The 22,966-nt window shown below is 39.3% G+C and overlaps 1 protein-coding gene across 1 annotated transcript in view; it reads left to right on the top strand.

Moving 5' to 3' along the window:
• Positions 1 to 2,294: 2,294 nt before the first annotated feature.
• The window catches only part of MEIKIN (meiotic kinetochore factor), a gene marked incomplete at both ends in the record, with an annotated part of 46,155 nt that continues 25,483 nt past the window's right edge, over positions 2,295 to 22,966 (top strand). The window contains 7 exons of the mRNA XM_080673415.1: positions 2,295 to 2,487; positions 2,574 to 2,667; positions 3,084 to 3,174; positions 6,016 to 6,073; positions 7,955 to 8,092; positions 17,846 to 17,965; positions 18,781 to 18,848. Coding sequence (XP_080529541.1) covers positions 2,295 to 2,487; positions 2,574 to 2,667; positions 3,084 to 3,174; positions 6,016 to 6,073; positions 7,955 to 8,092; positions 17,846 to 17,965; positions 18,781 to 18,848 — 762 coding nt within the window. The remainder of the gene's footprint in view (positions 2,488 to 2,573; positions 2,668 to 3,083; positions 3,175 to 6,015; positions 6,074 to 7,954; positions 8,093 to 17,845; positions 17,966 to 18,780; positions 18,849 to 22,966) is intronic.

A 22,966-nucleotide genomic window follows, 5' to 3' on the forward strand; every position in this document is an offset into this window, starting at 1 on the left:
ACCTATGCTAACCATCTTTCATAACAAGCTTCCCTAGGCTGTGGTTTCTTCAGATGCATAATGAGGGGCAACTAGATAATCTCTAAGGACCTTTTTGGTTCAAGAAATCATACCAAAGGTTATTTCCAGTTTTGAAATCCTATCCATTAATTTCCTTAAATCTTTACTTGATGGCACTTCAGTGAATGAGATTCAGAGTTTCAGGAATATAAGACAGAGTTCTAGGGAATCAGGCCACCAAAGGACAGATCAACCTTTGCTTTAAGGTGTTTTCCTCTTTCAATGTTTCTTCCAGTTCTAGGGCATCCAGGACCCAGACCTCTCAAAGGTCATTTAAGAAAGGGGGAGAGGGGAGCCCGGAGACTTGGCTTATAACTAGAGACTGGATGTCAACATATTACGGATATGACTAAAGAAAGGATATTGAAATACAATCATCATTTTATACTGCAACAAAACTGTGAGATCTTGACTGAAGGGCCATTTCTAATTCACCTCTATCCCCAGGACCTACCACAGTGCCTAACATAGAGTAAGGTGCTGAGTAAGTGTTGATTCAGTGACTCAAAGCACTATATCTAATCCAGTAAGAAAGACTACCCTCTGTTCTTTACAAAGTTAAGTTTTAATGGATTAATTATATATTAAATTGATTGTCATAAATGACTTTCTATGAGCAGATTTGAAAGAAAAAATTCAGAGTGATATAAAAATATCGTGGCTATATACACTGAATGGCCAGATTATTATGATCTCTGAACACATAATAATCTGGCCACTCAGTGTGTGTGTGTATATATATGTATATATGTGTGTGTATATATATATATACACACATACACACACACACATACATACATATATGAGGCCCGGTTCATGAATTCATGCATGGGTGGGGTCCGGCCAGCCTGGCCAGGGGGAGGGGACATGGGCGGTTGGCCGGCCTGGCTGCTGGTCGAACTCCTGGTCGAGGGGACAATTTGCATATTAGCATTTTATTATATAGGATATACACTGAGTGGCCAGATTATTATGCGTTCAGAGATCATAATAATCTGGCCACTCAGTGTATATGTTTATAGTCACACGATATTGAAGCATCACAGAAAGGTCTTTATAACTTTTATAGTTTCATCTCTACAAATGTCATTTTAATATTGTGAAATGTCATTTTTTTAAAAAAGATGGTTTTTATTTTATTATTTTTTTGTTTTTCAATTTATTATTGAAAGTATTACAGATGTCCCCCTTTTCCCCCCATTGACCCCCTCTATCCTGTATCTGTACCCCCAGGCCTTCACCACACTATTGTCTGTGTCCATGGGTTATGCTATATGCATATAAATTCTTTACTTAAAATAAATAAATAAATAAATAAATAAATGCCATAATTAATACGTTTGTTGTGATAACATCACAAGATCCACATAAATAAAAAGACAATAGAAAAAAAAGAATAAAGTGTTACTATATTTCTAAAAAAAGGTGGTTATTATGTGCACAGTATGCTTATCAGATGCAGCCAGATGGTTCAATCTGGGTGTGTGGAGAGAGAGGGAGGTCATTCCTATGTCCCTCCAATTAAGCAGAGCAAAAGAGCTGAGCCCCAGGAACCAGGAGGGGTGTCCCCTGTGGAATTCCCCACTTTGACACAAGGGACTAAGATTCTGCTTGTCCTTGAAAAGAAACTTCTGGAACCCCAAATTTTCAAATGCTTGGGTAAATTCTCAAGTACCATGGCCCCCAGATGTCTGAGGCTGATTGTTCAAGAGGACACTCCCTGTGGCTTTAATGTGCTTTCGTTCCCCTCTGACCCTCCTGCCCTGAGCCAGGCGGACCGCTAGGCTCCCTGTGCTCAGAGACCTAACACTCCATTACTGCAGGTGGGTAAGGAGAGCAGCGGGGCAGCGGGAGCACATGTTGGCGCGAACTCCTGGAGGAAGAACACGTTTTCTCCTGGAAGCATCCTGTCAGAGGGAGCCTGCGGCAGGGGCCCAGGAGCCGCCCCAGTCAACTACCTGGGCTCTCCCAGGAGGGCTGGCGCCCAGCGGCCTTCTCGCTCCGTCTTCCCAGAAGCCTCAGCGCACGGCGCGGCCGAGATAAAAAGGCGGGAGCGAGGCGGGCTGGCCGGGTTAGGTGTTGGGACCTTTTGCTTTTCTACCCCGCACTCCTCTCAGGCTGCTCCCCAGGCGCCCCTGGACGTGGACTCCCTCCGGCAGCAGCGCAGTTCCTCAGGAAGACAACGACACAGGCGTGGAGGGCCAAGAGGCCCCGAGGCCTGCGGGTGGATGGCAATGTGGCCGCTACGGGTCTATACCCGCAAGAAGAGGACCGGCCAGAGGCTCAACCTGACCCCGGCGCCAGACCTAGGCCCACCCGCGATGGCAGAGGCACTCCCAGGCCCGAGCCGACGGCTCGCTGCCCACTGTAAGCTCTGCCAGACTGGCCTGAGTGGGAGCATGGAGGTGCGGGTGGGGGAGGGAGTTGGTAGCTGGGCCTCGCCCCCAGGGACCCCAGAAGCCAGAAGGCTGGCCTCCAAGGCTTTTGCCCTGAAACGACCCGCTCTCCTTCAGGCCTGAGAGGAAATGGCAAAGCTCACGGTTTGCGGAAGATCGCCGAGAAAGCCGAGCGCAGTGGGCAGGGCGGTAGCAGCTCTCGGCTGCCCAGGTGCGTAGCCACGAGGAACAAACCTGTGCATTCTGGCCTCCTTCTCAAACCTGCAATCCTAATTTTCTAACAGCTAATGGACTCTCATTCTAGGAGTCAACAAAGAAAATAAATAACTAGAAACTCTGATTTCGTTCTTCTCAGAACATACACCCAGAAATTTGACTTAAGAAAATAATAATTTTTTAAAAGAGAAAATTTTGCCAACTTACCTAAAAGCAAGTGAGATAAAACACCAGGAAAGCATTCATGGCATCAGTTGGGTATTGGTGCAATTCACCAACTCTGCTCCTTCCTTTTCCCTAATGATGTCCCCAAAAGAGCCTTTCAGATTCAGGACAGTGTGCCAACAGAGAAGAGAGACATGGCAAACCAAGTCCAGACGGTGCAAACTAATCGTGTTGTTTGTTTGTTAGCTCTCAACTAGGAGTTGCAGGAGAGAAAAGCCTGCGAGAAAGTAGCACTAGTGAAGAAGAGACTGAGGATGAGAAGATTGCTCCATTGAGCGTATGTATGTTTCTCCTATGACCCGTGGATACACTTCCAGTGGTCGGCAAACTCATTAGTCAACAGAGCCAAATATCAACAGTACAATGATGAAATTTCTTTTGAGAGCCAAATTTTTTAAACTTAAATAGACTTGCCCAGGCTGTGGTATTTTGTGGAAGAGCCACACTCAAGGGGCCAAAGAGCCGCATGTGGCTCGCGAGCCGCAGTTTGCCGACCACTGCGTGACTTAGCAGACAAACCAGTAGTACCTGATGTACCTCCAGATGAAAGTATAATGTGGTCTTTGTTCAATAGAGACTACATAGTTTTTTAATGTTTTTATGAACATTGATGCTTTGTCTTCAGACAGAGCCTTGAATTTCTGATTCTGGCAGATTCATAGCCATGCATTTTTGTTTTTTCTTTCCCTTGACAAAAATTTCAGAATAGTCTGTCACTGGCTAATTTTCTGCATGACAGATATAAAACCTTTCTAATGTTTCTTGTGTTTCTAACTCCCTTATGTTTGGTAACCCTTAAACATTTTAAAGCCATTTTCATGTTTTCCCATTAACAACTAGAAACAGGATTCATTACCTTTAGAATGTTATATAACTTCTTGTTCTACTGCATTTAATATGGACTCTGTTCAGTATTTTAAAGATGGGTAGCAGTAGTTTGGAGAGACTCAGATTTAAAAATTTATTTGTGACTCATCTGATATAAGCATTAAAAATGATAGTTATGTTCCAGTGTGTGTGTGTGTGTGTGTGTGTGTATGTGTGTGTATGTGTGTGTATGTGTGTGTGTGTGTATATATATATATATATATATATATATATATATATATATATATATATTTCAGAGAGGAAGGGAGAGGAGAGAGAGAGAGAAACATCAATGATGAGAGAGAGAGAATCATTGATCGGCTGCCTCCTGCACGCCCCCTAGTGGGGATGGAGCCCACAACCCAGGCATGTGCCCTTGACTGGAATTGAACCTGGGACCCTTCAGTCTGTAGGCCAAGGCTCTATCCACTGAGCCAAACCAGCTAGGGCTCTTTGGTCCATTTTGAATTAATTTCTGTACATGAGGACAAACTGTAATCCAGTTATACTCATTTGCATGTGGATTTCCAGTTTTTCCAGCACCATTTATTGAAGAGGCTATCTATTCCATTGTGTGTTTCTGGCTCCTTTGTTGTCCAGTATTTTCTCTATAGCATGTTGTTATTGTTTTATTGAAGGGCATTTTCAGCAATTATAACTATTAAGTGTTCCTTGTAGATGATTCAGACTACTCAAAAAGTGTTTAAGCAGTTTCTTCTATTTTTTATATATTCTATTTTGTGCCTTTTTTCATTTTACAAATTATGTTACTGTATATTCCTTTAACATTAAATAGTCTTCAAAAATATGCTTTTTAACCCTGACCGGTGTGGCTCATTTGGTTGGGCATTGTCCTTTACACTGGAAGGTTGCCAGTTGGATTCCTGGCAAATGCCTGGGTAGCAGGCTAGATCCCGGGTTGGGGGTATGCAGGAGGTAGCTGATTGATGTTCTGCTCTCATATCAATGTTTCTCTCTCTCCCTCACCCTTCTTCTCTCTCTCTAAAAAAAAAAAATTCAATAAAAAATATTTAATTTTTAGTGTCTTGCATAATGCTTTGTTTTATAGATAGATATATTATAATTTGCATAACTGTTCTGCAGTTGGAGGAAAATTGTTTCCAAGGTTTTGCTGTTATAGATAACAGTGGATATCTTACTGCAAAACTTTTTTGTGTTCCTCGATTGTTGTCCCAAGAAAAATACTTTCCAATGAGTCAAAGGTTGGATCATGCTTAAATTTTTTTATTCATGTTGGTAAATCAGCACCATCTTACCTGAAACTTAAAATATATTTATATTTATATTTATATTTATATTTATATTTATATTTATATTTATATTTATATTTATATTTATATTTATATTTATATTTATATTTATATTTATATTTATATTTATATTTATATTTATATTTATATAAAAGCCTAAGCAACCATTCGACCGTTAGCTATGATGTACACTAGCCACCAGGAGGCAGACGCTCAATGCACAGGCATGGAAACCTGGAACAGACTGATGAATCTCAGAGGGAAGGGGGGAGGGAAGAGAGTAGGAAGAGATTAACTAAGGATCTTATATGCATACTAGAGGCCCGGTGCATGGATTCATGCACCGATGGGGTCCCTCAGCCTGGCCTGTGCGGATTGGGTCAGAGCTGATAGTGAAAAGTGGAATATGTTTCACTTTCCATTTCTTTGAATGCTGGTAAAGGTAAGACTTTTTCCTCTTATTTTGTTGGCCATTTGTGTTTCTTTTTTGTGAAATAGTTGTTCATTATATACTGAAGATAGTTATACTTTTACACACTCATATGTAACAAACATTTCCATGTTTTTTTGGCCTTTAATTTTATTTCTGGTATTTTAGACTTATCTGTCAATCTTTTGATCTATTTTGTTTCATATGTAGAAGGAAAAAAGCCCTTCCTACTTAGGGGATCAGAAAGATATTCACCTTTATCTTCTGGTTGCTGGGCTATCCCATAGTAGTTAATTGACAGTTATTTTGTTGACTCCCTAGATATGTCTATAATATTATATTTTAATATTTATTTTCAGATTTAATATTAAGTACCAAATTGTATCTGTGATCAATAAGCTAAGAGAATCTATTATACATATGAAACTAATATACAAAGTTGACATTAGTTTTTCATTTTCAAAATGACCAAATCAATGTGATACAATATTATAATATAAAAATACTCAATCTCATAATTTGTGTTATCTTTAATTCTTATTTCACATAGGATTCAGTGGCTGATGATCTCCAGGTTGACAGTTCATCAACTGGTGAACTAGTATCAGGTAAGACTGTCAGATGTGAACTCCCTCAGTTTTCTTTCTTATAAGCATATGCATCGGTTTGTATCTCTGTCATTTTCTTATCTCAGTGAAGGAGGTGTTTTTCTCCTAGTCTAAGATGACTCCTTTAGCCTGGGCTCTGGCCCTCATCTTCTAACAGACCAGTAAATTACAATTGTGGTAAGTGCTACAAAAAAGGGATTGACTTTAGTGTAACTAATTCAGTTTTGGTTGGGAGATTAGGGCGGGCTTCCATGAGGGAATAGCAATTTAATTTATATCTGAAGAAGAGTAGAAATTATATATTCAAAGAGATGAATAGAAATTAACTGTGAAAAGAGTTCTATCACAATAATTTATTGGAAAATTCTTTATTCAAGTCTACTCTCACAAGAATGACTTTAAGACCTCTGAGTATGGGAAATTCTGTGTTAAAATATTTTGTCCATTTTCTTACTGAGATTTTTCCCCCCCTTATTATTGAACTAGAGGCCTGGTGCACAAGATTCATGCACTGGGGGGGCGGTCCCTCAGCCCAGCCTGCGCCCTCTCACAGTCCGGGAGCCCTAAGGGGATGTCCACTGACAGCTTAGGCCCACCGGGGAGTTGGACGTCCTTAGCGCTGCTGCAGAGGCACTCGCCAGCCTTGAGCCAGCTTCTGGCTGAGTGGTGCTCCCCCTGTAGGAGCACACTGACCACCAGGGGGCAGCTCCTGCATTGAGCGTCTGCCCCCTGGTGGTCAGTGCACATCATAGTGACCAGTCATTCAGCCGTTTGGTCGATTTGCATATTACCCTTTTATTATATAGGATTCTTTTACTGAACATTTATTTTTATTAATTTCAGGGAGAGTGAGAGAGAGATAGAAACATCAGTGATGACAGAGAATCATTGACTGGCTGCCTCCTGCACATACCCCACTGGGGATCAAGCCCAGCAACTGGGCATGTGCCCTGAACGGGAATCAAATTGTGAGCTACTGTTTCATGGGTTGACCCTCAACCACTGAGCCACACTGGCTGGGCCAGTTCTTTATATTCTGAAATCAATTGCATTTGCAAATGTTTCTCTTAATCTGTGGCTTGTTTTTCATATTAACAGTCTCTTTTGAAGAGAAAATTTTGAATTTGATGAAGTCTAACTTATCATTACTATTGTTTTAATGACTCATCTTTTTATTGTTATGTCAAAGAAATCTAAACCAGTATCATGAAGGTTTTCTTCTCTGTGTTTTTTTTTTTTCTGGAAGTTTTGTAGTTTTAGGATTTATATTTAGATCTATGAAACATCAATAATTTGTTATATGATTGAAGATATGAGTGCAATTTTTTTGTTTTGTTTTGCTTTTGCATATGGGTATTCAATTCTGGCATAATTTTTCAAAAAAAAGAATATTCTTTCTCCAGTGAATTGCCTTTGCATCTTGGATAAAAATCAGTTGCTCATATATATATGTGAGTCTATTTCTGGGCTCTCTCTTCGGTTCTTTTGACCTATTTGTCTACATTTAGGCACATTATTTTCTAAATGGAATGTCTAGAATCGCCTTTCTTCTCTTCAGCTAGTTAGTGGGCAACTGACATATGAAATTTAGATTTTTGAGTCAAGAATTATAACTGAACCAAAGTAGGGAAGGAATAGGTTATAAAACTTTGAAAAACAATGGAAAAGGGTTATAATTCATTTTCTCTACATCAAAAATAATTATTTTCTAAGATGAAATTAAAATGCTTTACTAATAGTATATTTTTTTCAGTTGTATGTGGAAGCAATTTCACATTCTTAACATACAACTGCAAGTACATTTCTACAAATTGAATTCTTAAGATTTTGAATTTGTTTACTATTTAAACATTTTGTCCTTTTTTATTGTTTATTCTACAGGACTAAGTTTGCAGCATGATATTTCTAGCTCTCTTCTAAGCTATTCAATCACAGATTCTTCTACAGAATGCAATGGTTTTGAAGAGAATTTAAGTAGCTTTCCATCACCTGAACTCTTCAGAGGGTCAGATTATTTAGGTAAGAAAATAATTTCAATTTTAAGTTGCTCCACTATAGAAATTGTTCCTTTGTCCACAATCTTCCAATGAATAATGATCTTTTTGAGAAAGCATACTTCCCTTCCTCACTAAAACCGCCTTTTCACACTTTGGCTTTGGAGTTGGCAATGTGACTTGCTTTGGCAATATGATATTAGTGAATAAAACATATGCAAACCTTTGAAATATGTTTAAATGGTCAGCTTGTCCTCTTACACGTTTGCCATCAAGAGAAGAATATATCCTAATTAGCTTCTGTGGGACCCCTGAATAACAGGCACAGAGCAAAATGGCCCAGGCAATCTGCAGAGTGCAGAGGGCTGCCCAATTGATCAGCAGACTGTAATCTAAAGCAGAGCTGTCTGAGCCAAACAGTAGACATGGGAATAATAAATAAGTGCTTTCATTTTATGGCACTGAAATTTTGGAGTTATTTAGTAGTATTATACAGAAAAAGCCAACTTCTTCAGATAATGTATTGAACACAGAAGAGGGGGGATTTGTTTATTTTTATTTTTTTTAAATAAATCTTTATTGTTCATATTATTACAGTTGTTCCTCTTTTTTCCCCCCATAGCTCTCTTCCACCCGGTTCCCACCCCACCCTCTGCCCTTAACCCCCGCCACACTGTCCTCATCCATATGTGTACGATTTTTGTCCAATCTCTTCCTGCACCCACCACACCCCATTCCCCTCAAGAATTGTCAGTCCACTCCCTTTCTATGCCCCTGATTCTATTATATTCACATTTATTCTGTTCATCAGATTTTTTATTCACTTGATTTTTAGATTCACTTGTTGATAGATATGTATTTGTTGTTCATAATTTTTATCTTTACTTTTTCTTCTTCTTCCTCTTCTTAAAGAATACCTTTCAGCATTTCATATAATACTGGTTTGGTGGTAATGAACTCCTTTAGCTTTTTCTTATCTGTGAAGCTCTTTATCTGCCCTTCAATTCTGAATGATAGCTTTGCTGGGTAGAGTAATCTTGGTTGTAGGTTCTTGCTATTCATCACTTTGAATATTTCTTGCCACTCCCATCTGGCCTGCATAGTTTCTGTTGAGAAATCAGCTGACAATCATATGGGTACTCCCTTGTAGGTAACTAACTGTTTTTCTCTCGCTGCTTTTAATATTCTCTCTTTGTCTTTTGCTCTTGGCATTTTAATTATGATGTGTCTTGGTGTGGTCCTCTTTGGATTCCTTTTGTTCGGGGTTCTCTGCACTTCCTAGACTTGTAAGTCTATTTCTTTCACCAGGTGGGGGAAGTTTTCTGTCATTATTTCTTCAAATAGGTTTTCAGTATCTTGCTTTCTCTCTTCTTCTGGCACCCCCATAATTCGGATGTTGGTACACTTGAAGTTGTCCCAGAGGCTCCTTACACTATCTTCATATTTTTTGATTCTTTTTTCTTTTTGCTTTTCCGGTTGGGTGTTTTTTGCTTCTTTGTATTTCAAATCTTTGACTTGATTCTTGCAATCCTCTAGTCTGCTGTTGGATCTTTGTATATTATTTTTTATTTCAGTCAGTGTATGTTTAATTTCTAGTTGGTCCTTTTTCATATCCTCGAGGGTCTTGCTAAATTTATCGGCGGTTTCTAGAATATTCTTGAAAAACTTTATAACCGTCGTTTTGAACTCTATATCCAGTCATTTGCTTTCCTCCATTTCTTTCATTTGTGACCTGTTTCTTTGTCTCCGCATTTTGGCTGATTCCCTGTGTTAATAGAGTGGCTTTGTGTGCTAGGTGTCCTATAGGGCCCAGTGGCTCAGCCTCCCCTGTTACCTGAGGTGGACACTCTTGGTGCACCCCTTTGTGGGCTGTGTGCACAGTCTTGTTGTAGTTAAGCCTTGATTGTTGTTAGCATCACTGTGAGGAATTGACCTCCAGGCCAATTGGCTCTGAGGATCAGCTGTGTCTACAATGGGAGAACTTCTGTGCTGGAGACACCCTTATGGGGCAAGACTTGCTTTAGTGGGGCTTTGGTGCTCACTGCGTCTGCCCCTTGAGTGTGTTCCTTATGGATCTGAGGAGTTGTAATCTGGATGGTCCCACTCTGACCCCTGGGTACACTGGCTCTTGGATCTCCAAGGAGTGCTAATTTAGCCTCTGCCTGAGGCCACCCAGCAGGAGCTACGGAGATATCTGCAGATTCCTCTTCTTTGTTTGGGGTTGGAGGTGCCCAGATGAGGCCCAGCTGTGAAGCAGTGCAAGCTGCTGTGGGGCCTTGGGCCTTCTTTTGGAAGTTCTGGGGCTCTCTGACCCAGCTGTAGTTTGTTAGGTAATTTTAGATTGCAAAGAGCCAGGCCATTCATGTGCAAAAGCCTCTGCGCACAGCTTGGGTGGGGAGGGGTCTCAGGGGATCAATAGGGCAGAGCAAACAGCTATGGCTGATCCTCAGCCCTGCCCTATGAGGCCCCGGGTCTCAGTGTCCCACAGTAATCGCTGCAAGCACCTCTAAGAGAAAGCCGCCCTGGAGTTCCGCCCAATGCCACACAGTCCAGTTTTTCTCCATATGAGTCTGGGTCCCCAGAGTCTTGCCTGGAACTGGAGTTCAGAGCAGTTGGGAGCTTGTGTCTCCCTCCTGATTGAAAAAGACAACCACATCCTCAGTTGCCAGCCCTTTCTTCATGTGTGCCTTTGTACCTCTGCACTTTACTTCCGCACCTCCTCTGAGTCTCAGTGTGCTTTTCTCTTTCCTTCTAGTTGTAGAATTTCCACTCAGCCAGCCTTCCTGTGGTTCTGGATGATGTCTGTTTTGTCTTTTAGTTATAGTTTTGAAGTGGTTGTGCGAGGAAGCAATTTCAGGTGTTTACCTATGCCGCCATCTTGGTTTCTCTGAAGAGAGGGGATTTAAATGAAACTATAGCTCTAACCAGTTTGGCTCAGTGTACAGAGCCCGGTTCGATTCTGGTCACGGGCACATGCCCAGGTTGAGGGCTTGATCTTCAGGAGGGGGGCATGCAGGAGACAGCCAGTCAATGATTCTCTCTCATCATTGATGTTTCTATCCCTTTTTCTTCCTCTCTGAAATCAATAAAAATGTATTAGAAAAGAGTAAATGAAACTATACATTCTAAATTGTGGAACCTGTTTACCAGTGCCTATTCCCATCCCAACCCAACAGCTCATTTCTCTGTTCAGTTTCCAGAATACTAACACCCAGACTTGAACCTTCCAGACTGGAGAATGGAAGACACTTTCCTAAGAAATCTGAGCAACCCTAAAAAACATATCTAAAGATAGTGACTACAGTAGTCCGTTGATGAAATTGACAAGAACACCCTACAGTGCAGCCAACCTTGTGACAAGCCACAATTAGGCCACAGAGAGTCCACTGAGGCTTTTAGGGCTCCCTCTTAAATATTAGCAGAGAGCCAGGGATCACCAGACTTCTGATGAAAGTCTCTAGTATAAAACATAGAGATAAAAACAAAGCAAATTACGGGAGTGACATCAGAAAGGTGTTGGAATAGGAAGCCATGGACCCTCCTACCCTCATGGACACACCAATTCAACAGCAATACATAAACTAATCCAATTTGTGAGAAATACAGAAACTAGTTGAGGGGCTTCTTAACCCCAGAAAAGCATGAAACCAGCTACATCAAAGCCAGGAGGAAAATTCAAGATATCCACTCACCATAAACCCCACTTCCAGCATGGTGCCATATAATTGGCATGAAATCCCTAGCTCCAAGATCCTCCCTGCAAGTGAAGGAAAGGACTGAACCATGCATCAACCATTCTAAAAATTTTTGGAGCTACCCAAAGGATTGGATACTGTCTTGCCTGTTCCAGAGTACTGATGGGACCTGACATACTCTAGAAGCCTGATGAGTGCTGAGAACAAAGACAGCAGCTTGGTCTAGCATGCAAGTTTTCATCTCATTTACCTAACAGAGAATTCAAAATAATCATCATTAAAGATGTTCAATGAACTTAGGAGAGCAATGCATGAAAGAAGTGAGAATTCCAAGGAAGGCATAGAAAACTTTTTTAAGAATCAAACAGAAATCTAAGAGCCAAGGAATATAATAAATGAAATGAAAAATATAATAAAAGGATTCAACAGCCAACTAGATCAAGCAGAAGAAAGAATTAGTGAATTCAGAGTGAAGAGTAAAATCAAACAGATCAAAATATTTATTTCAGAGAGAGAGGTTATTCACAGAAACAATGGCTAAAAAAATCCCAAATCTGGGAAAAGAAATGTGTATTCAATTCTAGGAAGCCCAAAGAACCTCAAATAAGATGACTCAGAGAAATCTACACTAGGACACATAATCAAATTGTCAAAGTCAGAGAGGATTTTAAAAGCAGCAATAGAAAAGTGGCTTGATATGTATATGGGAACCCCATGAGACCATAAAAATATTTCTTAGCAGAAACCTTGCAGGCCAGAAGGTAATGAAATGATATAGTTAAAGTGGGGAAAGAAAAAACTGTCAGTCAAGAATACTATAACTAGCAAAACTATCCTTAAAACCACAATGAAGTGTTAAGGACCTTTCCAGACAAAAGCTGAAGGGGTTAATCATCATTTCTTGACATGCCTGATAAGAAATGCTGAAGAGAGTTCTTCAAATTGAAACAGGATTCTAAACAGCAACATAAAAGCATATGAAAGCATAAAACACTGGTAAGTATGTAGACAAATACAGAATAGTTAATACTATAATTGGTATGTAATTCACTTTTAATTCTAGTATAAAAGTTAAAAGATGGTATTTAAAATAATTATAACTATAAAAATATGTTAATGATACACAATGTAAAAAGATGTAAATTATAATATCAATAACAGTGTGTGTGAGGGGAAAAGTAAAATGTAGAGTTTTTGTATATGATTGAAATTTTTATTAGTTTTATATTAAAACTAAGTTTCATGGTAACCACAAAGAAAATACCTATAGAAGATACACAAAAGAAAAATAGAAAGATGTCAAAGCATGTCAATATGTACATTAATAAAACGCAAAGATAATGGCAAAACAGGAAAAGGGGCAAAGAGACTGCAAAAACAGAAAAACAATTAACAATATAGTAATAGTAAGTCCTTTCCTATCAATAATTGCTTTAAATGTAAGTGGATTAAACTCTCCAATCAAAAGACAGTGGCTGAGTGGATTTTAAAAGACTGACTCACTTTATACTTAAGGACACACATGTTGAAAGTGAAGGGATACAAAAAGACATTCTATGTAAATGGTGACCAAAATAGAGCAAGAATGGCTATACTTAGATAAAATAGACATTAAGTGAAGAACTATCTCAAAAGACAAAAAAGGACTTTATATAATGGCAAAAGGTTCAACTCACCAGGAACATATAACAATTTTAAATAAATATGCAACCAACATCAGAGTATCTAACATATAAAGTATACACTGACATAACTAAAAGCAAAAATAGGCAATAATACAATAGTAGGAGAATTCAGACATCTCACTTTCAAATAATGGACAGAATGTCTAGATAGAAAATCAGAATTTCTTGATTTCAAAATAAATTGCAAATTATATTTTACAGTAATCATGGTACTGGCATAAAGAGACATAGACTAGCAGAACAGAACAGAGAGCCCAGACATAAATCCATGTGTATACATTTGCCTAATTTTCAACAAGGATGCAAAAAATACACAATTAGGAAAGAATAGTCTAACAAATGATGTTGGGAAACTGGATATCCACATACAAAAGTGAAATTGGACCCTTACCTTACACCATACACAAAAATCAACTAAAAATGGATTAAAAACTTAAACATAAGATCAAAATCTATAGGGTTTAATCTCCAACATTTACAGGGAACTCGTACAACTTAAGAAAAGGAAGATAACCCAATCAAAAAATGGGCAATGGACCTAAATAGGTACTTTTCGAAAGAAGACACAAGGAAGGCCAAGAGACATATGAAAACATGCTCAAAGTCACTAATCATCCGAGAGATGCAAATCAAAACAACAATCAGATACCATCTCACACTTGTCAGAATGGCTATCATCAACAAATGACAAGTGCTGGCGAGGATGTGGAGAAAAAGGAACCTTTGTGCACTGCTGGTGTGAATGCAGACTGGTGCAGCCACTGTGGAGAACAGTATGGAGTTTCCTCAAAAAACAAACAAACAAACAAACAAAAACTAAAAATGGAACTCCCATTTGACCTAGAGATCCCACTTCTAGGAATACATCCCAAAAAACTATAAACACCAATCAGAAAGGATGTATACACCCCTATGTTCATAGCAGATATTGGATATGACACCATAAGCCCAGGTAACAAAAGCAAAAATAGACAACTGGAACTACATAAAAACAAACAAAAAAAGCTTTTGCACAGCAAAAACAATGAACAGAGTGTAAAGGCAACTTACAAAATTGGAAAACATATTTGCAAACCTCATATATGATAAGGGATTAGTATTCAAAAATATATTGCCCAGTCTCTGAAATCAATAAAAATATATTTAAAAAAGTATATTAAGAAATTCCTACAACTCAGGAGAGAAAACACAAATAACATGATTAAAAATGGGTGAAGGACTTGAATAGGTTTTTTTCCTCCAAAGAAGACACAAGTAGCCAACAGATATATAAAAAGACATTCAACATCACTAATCAGGGAAATGCAAATCAAGACCACAATGAGATATCACCATATCTGTTGGAATGGTTATTTTTAAAAAGCTGTGTTGGCAAGGATGTGGAGAAATTGGAACCCTTATACCCTTTTGATGGGAATGTAAAATGATGCAACTATTATGGAAAACAATATGGAAGTTCCTAAATAATTAAAAGTGGAACTACTATATGACACAGCAATCCCACTTTTGGATATTTATTCAAACTAGAGGCCCAGTGCATGAAATTCGTGCATTTGGGGGGGGGGAGTGTCCTTCAGACCAGCCTGTGCCCTCTTGCAGTCCAGGAGCCCTCGGGGGATGTCCGACTGATGGCTTAGGTCCACTCTCCATGGGAGCGGGCCTAAGCTGGCAGTTGGACATCCTTAGCACTGCTGCAGAGGTGGGAGAGGCTCCCGCCACTGCCGCTGCGCTCGCCAGCCGTGAGTCTGGCTTCTGGCTGAGCACCGCTCCCACTGTGGGAGCGCACTGACGTTGAGCGTCTACCCCCTGATGGTCAGTGCATGTCATAGCAACTGGTCGATCAGTCCCTCGGTCATTCAGTCGCTTAGGCATTTATATATATAGATAGCCAAGTCTGGAAATAACCTAAATGTCTATGGATAGATGAATGCATAAAGAAAATATAGTATATACATTTAATGGAATATCAGTCAGCCTTAATGCCTGGCTGGTGTGGCTCAGTGGTTGAACATTTGGCCTATGAACCAGGAGGTCACGGTTCAATTCCTGGTCAGGGCACATGCCTGGGTTGTGGGCCCCACCCCAATAAGGGGCATGCAGAAGGTAGCCAATCAATGATTCTCTGTCATCATTGATGTTTCTACCTTTTTCTCCCTCTCCCTCTCTGAAATCAATAAAAAAAATTTTTTTAAAGAATATTCTGGTTTAAAAGGGCCACAATGTGTCTAGCACAACAGATGAAAAACACCAAGATAAAGCATTATGAACTTCAGAACATCAGAGAATGGAATAGGATGGATTTATACAATTTTGTAGTTTTGGATTAAATAGATGAAAAATAGAGAAAACTAAGCAAACAAAAAGACTTTTATTAACCCCAGGAAAAGCAAAAGGTAGTCATAGTATACCACAAGAATAAATAGCGTGTTTTTTTTTTATGTAGACATTATCATAATGTCTACATTGTATGTTCATCTAATTAAATATGTGATATAGTAATATGAGGACAATGGAAAGGGTGGGAAAGGTGGAAACAGGGATGTAAAAAAGAATAGCCTCATTTTTCTTTTTTTTTTTTTTCTGCAAAAAACTTTATTGTTTCATTTGGTCCAATGCATGGGAGAGGGCTTTAGGGTGGTTAAAAGAATAGCTAGTCGTTTTGGGGAGAGGCTCAGGTAAAAGCCAGACACCAGGGGAATGCAGAGGGCCCCCTCAAAAGCCTTGGGGCTCCAAAGGCTCCTAGTTGTGCTTGAGGGTGAGCCTTTTGAAGAGATACTACTTAGCCCAGCCTGGGGACTGGCCAGCCTGCTGTTAGTCAGGTGGTTGCCCATTTTCTTGATGAGTTTCACCTCCTCATCCAGGAAGCGGTTCCCCAGGAAGTCACAGAGATGAGAGTCTGTGCCGGAAGAACCCAGGGCAGGCAGCTGCAAAAGGGACTGGTTCAGGTTCCTCTCCAAGGCCAGGCGGCTTCCATGGCATCCTGAGTTTTGCCCACTTATCCTGGGGAGGCTTCAGCACATCCTGGAAGAGAATGTGGCCACTGTGCTTGTTTTGCAACTTTAAGAACTGGAACTCCCATTTGACCCAGTGATCCCACTTCTAGGAATATATCCCAAGAAACCAGAAACACCAATCAGAAAGGATATATGCACCCCTATGTTCATAGCAGCACAATTCACCATAGCTAAGATTTGGAAACAGCCTAAGTGCCCATCAGCATATGAGTGGATTAAAAAACTGTGGCACATCTACACAATGGAATACTAAACCGTGGTAAAAAAGAAGGAGTTCTTACCATTTGCAACAGCATGGATAGAACTGGAGAGCATTATGCTAAGTGAAATAAGCCAGTCAGAGAAAGATAAATATCACATGATCTCACTTATTTATGGAATATAATGAACAACATAAACTGATGAACAAAAACAGATCCAGAGACAAATGGCAGGGGAGAGGGGGTTAGAGATCAACCAAAGGACTTGTATGCATGCATATTAGCATAACCAATGGACACAGACACTGGGGTGGTGGAGGCATGCCCTCGGGTGGGAGTCACTGGAGGGTGGGTCAATGGGAAAAAAGGAGACATGTAATACTTTAAACAATATAAGTAAGTAAGTAAGTAAAAAATAAATAGAAATGCTCCACGCCCTCGGGATTCTTCTCCGCCAACTCGCAGAAGTAGCCAGTGCCCTCGAGAGCCACATTATCATTGTCAAAATAGAAGCCCAGAGAGAGGTAGGTGTAGGAGGCCCACAGGTGCAGGTTGGCCAGGTGGTTGACCACAGCTTCCACCTTAGTGGAATAATTCTGCCAAATTTGGGAGCTCATGGTTGTTCAGCAATGAGGAGTTAAGGTAGGAAAAAAAAAACACCCGGTGTGCTGGCTGGTCTTGGAGGTGGTTCTAAAGGTGGTGACTGGATAAGACATTGGAGAGTGGCCAGAGGCTGGAAGAAGGGGCATCCCTGGGTCTGTTCTGTCCAAACACTGTTGAAGCAAGAAACAGATCCAGGACTGCAGAGGGCACTGCCAATAGCCTCATTTTCCCATAGTGGGAAGTCAATGGAAAGTTTAAAACTGACATCTAGTAATAACACTGTGTTATTTAGTGATATGACAGTTAATGGGACATAGGTATAGCATACATAAAATATGACACGGAGCTCCCATGTGTGCTGTCTGTCCCTTAGATCAATAATCTTCTTGGGGCAAAAGTCTGAAAGAAAGCGGGTTAGAGCACGGGGATAGGCCAAGGCTTGTCTTTTTTCTCTTTCTCATCCAAAATTTTAGTTATCAGAACTGTGCGTGGGCTGGGGACCTAAGCTGAAGTAGGAAAGGTAACCTGCCACTTGCGTGCTGTTGTTCAAAGTTTTGTGCCATTTCTTCCTGCTTTGTTAGATTGGGAGCATCCCAAGTTGGAAGAATACATGCAATGCAAGAATTCTACTCTTCTGGATACCAGTAAAGCAGTAGCAATAGAGAAGGCACCACAGTTTTCAAACCTCTCTGCAATTTTAGGTGAGTTTTTATATTATTATTTTTTTTCATATCACAGGAGAAAACCTCAGTACTTGATTAAGGTGGTTTCTGTTGGTTTTCTCCATTATAAAGTTACTAGTTTTTCTTTGTAGTTAATAAATATTTAGAAAAAGATAGCTTGAAATTCTGAAAATCCTGTCTCCTCAAACTTTCATTCACTGATATTACCAGACATCAGAGGAAATTGACTGCAACAGTTATTTACATTTCAATTAGTAGAGAAAGTGTATGGGATTAAAATTCTTCATTAATTATCCTTCCATTTCCACTTTCCTGAGAAAGCTCTCTCTTTATTTTTTTAAAAATATATTTTTATTGATTCCAGAGAGGAAGGGAGAGGAAGAGAGAGTGAGAGAGAGAGAGAGAAACATCAATGATGAAAGAGAATCATGGATCGGTGCCTCCTGCACGCCCCCTATGGGGGATCAAGCCCACAACCCAGGCATGTGCCCTTCACCGGAATCAAACCTGGGACCCTTCAGTCCCCAGGCCGATGCTCTATCTACTGAGTCAAACCAGCCAGGCCAGGCTCTCTCTTTCTACTGCAACTTTTCTATCAGTATTTTATATAGAGTTTATTTACTCCTGTGAAACCTGGAACTCTTGAGATAAAGATATTTTAAAGAATACTTTATCCTACCGTATCTGTCAGATTATCCAACATATATATTTTTTCTTCTAAAATTATTACAAAGTCAGTTATTAAATTAGTGTTTTTCATATTGGAGTTTTTTGTACTTATAGTGAACGATAAGTTAAATAATTAAAATTCTGAAGTATGTTTTTATTTGTAGATAATGCAGCTTGTGAAGTACTTGCTGAGAAAACTTACCCTTTAACCCCTGAAAAAACAAAGAAAAAAGCAAGTATTAAAGCAGAATAACTACATAAACTGTAAATTTTATTAACATAGGACATACTTTTAACCAACACTTTTATAGGAATAATTTTTCAGCTATTTAAGTCAATAGTTCAAAACACTTTTTGAGTTTAGCAATTATATTACATTATTGTTACATGAGTATAGTATAACCTATATAAGTTTAATGGAAGATAATTAAAATTTATAATTTTTCCAACTTCATTTTGGATAATTGGATGTCTTTTAATCATTAAGGCAAAAATAAGACATTTGCTATGTAGCCAGAGCAGTGCTTTAGGCTGAGGAATACATGTGAATTACTACATTAGGCCTGGAATCTACAGGTCTTTGGACTTTATTTAGATAGCAGGAGCTACTGTCTACATGGCTACTCAATGCTAAGCATTATTCTAAGCACTTTTCATTAATTATCTCTCTCTTTATGCATTCCTATTAGGTAAGCTTTTTGTTTGCTTGCTTTGTTTTTACCTTTTTATAGCTGAGAAAAATGAGGTTTACATGTTAACCAGTATGTTTAAGAAGCTGTGGCAGGTCTTTCTGGATCTAAAACCTGTGTTCTTTCCAATACACCATAATGTCATTGTATACATTGGGGAACAAATTGAAAGAGAGCAAGAGTGTCAGCAGGAAGATTCATTAGTATAAAGTTACAAAGATTTTTGGTGACTAGGAGGTAGAGATGACAAGAAATATGCATGGACTCGATAATTTTGCCTATAAAGTTCAAGGATTGAATATAGAGGATGGAGTGAGAGGTGTCAACAAAGACTGTTAGATTTCTGTCTTAAGCAGCTTTGGTGGATAAAAGTGCTATTTAATGTGATAGGAAAGGCAGGAGGTCTGAGGGCACACGGAGATGAAAATGTTAGAAGAGCCATTGGCTATAAAAATGTGTAAGCCAGTAAAACAGAAGAGGAGTGTATAATATTATAGATACTATTAAGTTCATGGAAATGGATAAAATCACCCGAGAAAGAATATAGAGTTCATAAGAGAAAGGGGTCCAGGATCAATCCTTGGAAAAATCTACATTCAGGTAGAAAAGGAAGAGTAAACAGAGAGAAGGAGAAAAATAAGCAGAATATGGTTTCATAGAAGCCAAGAAAAGAGTTTTTCCTGAAAGTGGGAGTGGTCAACAATGTTGAATGCTACTTGGAGGTCCAGTTTTATAAAGGATTTTGAAAAATTGGAAGACTTCCAATTTCCAGTCCAGTATGTAAAGAATTTAGAAGTCACCACTCTGTCATAACAACAAGTAAAAACCTGAACAAACTGAAAAATCAACAACTCATTTTTTGATCCATCAAATAAGTAAAGTCACAGGACATACTGCTGCACTAAAACTTGGAAAGACAGGTGGATACAGAGAATCACAACTTTCTGGTGCAAAAACACATGAACAGAAGCCTCCTTAAGAACCAGTGCTGGGGTAGAAAAGACAAAAACATGATTGATAAATTACCGGAAGTTCAGTGTGGACAACTCTGAAAATTAAAAACTTAACACATTGCGGACCAGTAGTTTTATTGCTAGCTTTACCCAGTGGCCAGATAATTTTCTTTTTTCTTTTTTTTTTTTTAAATATATTTTATTGATATTTTACAGAGAGGAAGGGAGAGGGATAGAGAGCTAGAAACATCGATGAGAGAGAGAAACATCGATCAGCTGCCTCCTGCACACCTCCCACTGGGGATGTGCCCGCAACCAAGGTACATGCCCTTGACCGGAATCGAACCCGGGACCCTTCAGTCCGCAGGCTGACGCTCTATCCACTGAGCCAAACCGGTTTCGGCATGGCCAGATAATTTTCTATTGAACGAGTACAAAAAACGTTTTACATAAATGTTAAAGGCACGCTTTAAAATGAAATACCCATTGCATTTTGAAGTTATTTATTACATATTCTTACAAGCTAATATCTTTTTAAAGTATGATACTTTGTAAAACACTGTGTACTATGAAGCGAGAATTCTCGTGATCCGTCTACAATGTGGGGCTGGGCCGGTGTGGGTCAATGGTTGAATGTCGACCTAGGAACCAAGAGGTCACGGTTCAATTCCCCGTCAGGGCACATGCCCAGGTTGCAGGCTTGATCCCCTGTAGGGAGCATGGAGGAGGCACCAATCAATGATGAATCAATGCTGTTTCTCTCTCATCAATGTTTCTATCTCTCTATCCCTATCCCCTCTCTCTCTCAAATCAATAAAAACATATTTAAAAAAAACTTAAGGGGGAACCAGTCATCAGGTGCCCTTCACACTTTTGTGAATTTTACCTCCCAGAGCTCAACAAGATCCTGACAGTGAATATCTGAGAAAAATCCCCTCACTAGGGAGGATGGAAAAGGAACCATTTTGAAACACACCATAGTATTCTGTTTTTCTTTAAAAATTTTTTTTTTATTTCAGAGAAGAAGGAAGAAGGAGAGAGAGAGAGAAACATCAATGATGAGAGAGAATCATTGATTGGCTGTCTTCTGCATGCCCCCCACTGGGGATCGAGCTCACAACCTGGATATGTGCCCTGACCAGGAATCTAACCGTGATCTCCTGGTTCATAGGTCAATGCTCAACCACTGAGCCATGCAGTTGGGCTATTCTGTTTTTCTTAACAAAGCCTGCCCTCAGGAGAAAGCATTTCACTAGAGCCTAAGTTGCTAGGGTATCATCAGAGCCTAACCCATCTAGGAGAAGGAAAATAACCTCCCAAGTGGGGGAAGGAAAATACTCAACTCTAGCTCCCTCTAGCCTTCCACATAGGGGAAATAGAAATATGTAACTTCAGTCTTCTCTAGCCATGCTGTCCCACCTAAGGGGAGAAAAAACTGATTCACACTGGTGAGTTCACAGTTGAGGGTCACAAGCTAGACAAAAAACTAAGACCTAATCGCAAAACTATAGACTGCTTCCTGGCGCCCTCCCCGCCGCAACCTTACACTGCTAAAGGCCTGTTCACCACAGTTCCTATTACCCTGTACATCATGCCCACTTTTTAGCAAATAATTACAAGGCATGCTAAAGGTAAAAAACAAACAAACATAAAACCCACACAGTTTGAAGAGACTGGATAACATCAGATCCAGAGTTATCAGTAGTGTTAGAAAATAAATTTAAAATAAGTATGATTATTATACTAAGGGCATTGTAGAAAAAAGTAACCTACATCCAAGAACAGACAGATGGATAGTATGAGCAGAAAGATGGAAATTCTAGGAAAGAATCAAAAATTATATTCTAGAGATCAAAAACAAAAAAGAAGAAATCTAGATATTAAAAACACTATAGTAGGAATGAAGAATGCCTTTGATGGACTCATTAGTGGATTAAACACACTGAGGAAAGAATATTTGAGTTTTAGGAAAGAGAAAAGGATAAGAAAGTAATTATAAAGAGTATGGGATAAAAAAGTACTCATAATGATGGATGGTGGTAGAAAAGGAAGGAATATGACAGGAGAAGGATCATGGATGATTATTGCATAATGAAGACATATTTATTGTTTTCTCTAAGACTTAGTTTTAAATATTGAGCAATAGATAGATATAATTATCATTTGTTTTCTCTTAACAGAACTCTTTTTGAGAGATGTTGCCTTAAATGTGGTAGGGAAATTTTTTGAGCTGAGTATATTGAAAACCATTTTGTCTTGCAACATATTTTTGTATAGAAAATCTTACTTAAAAAAATTTTTTTATTGATTTCAGAAAAGAAGGGAGAGGGAGAGAGAAATAGAAACATCAATGACGAGAGAGAATCATTGATCAGCTGCCTCCTGCACGTCCCTTACTGGGAATGGAGTCTGCAAACCAGGCATGTGCCCTGTCCGGGAATCCAACCATGACCTCCTGATTCATAGGTCAATGCTCAACCACTAAACCACACCAGCCAGGCTAGAAAATCTTAGATTAAAAAAAAAAAAAAAGATTTTAAGTTTAAAACTTTTTTTAAATTGAGGGCATAGATAATAGGATAATATATATCTTAATTGTAACAATTATATACTAGAGGCCCAGTGCACAAAATTTGTAGAAAAAGAAGGAATATGACAGGCCTGCCTGCATCCTCTCGCAATCTGGGACCCCTCTGGGGATGTCTAAC

Source organism: Plecotus auritus, assembly GCF_963455305.1.
Source record: "Plecotus auritus genome assembly, chromosome: 6".
Taxonomy (NCBI): domain Eukaryota; kingdom Metazoa; phylum Chordata; class Mammalia; order Chiroptera; family Vespertilionidae; genus Plecotus; species Plecotus auritus.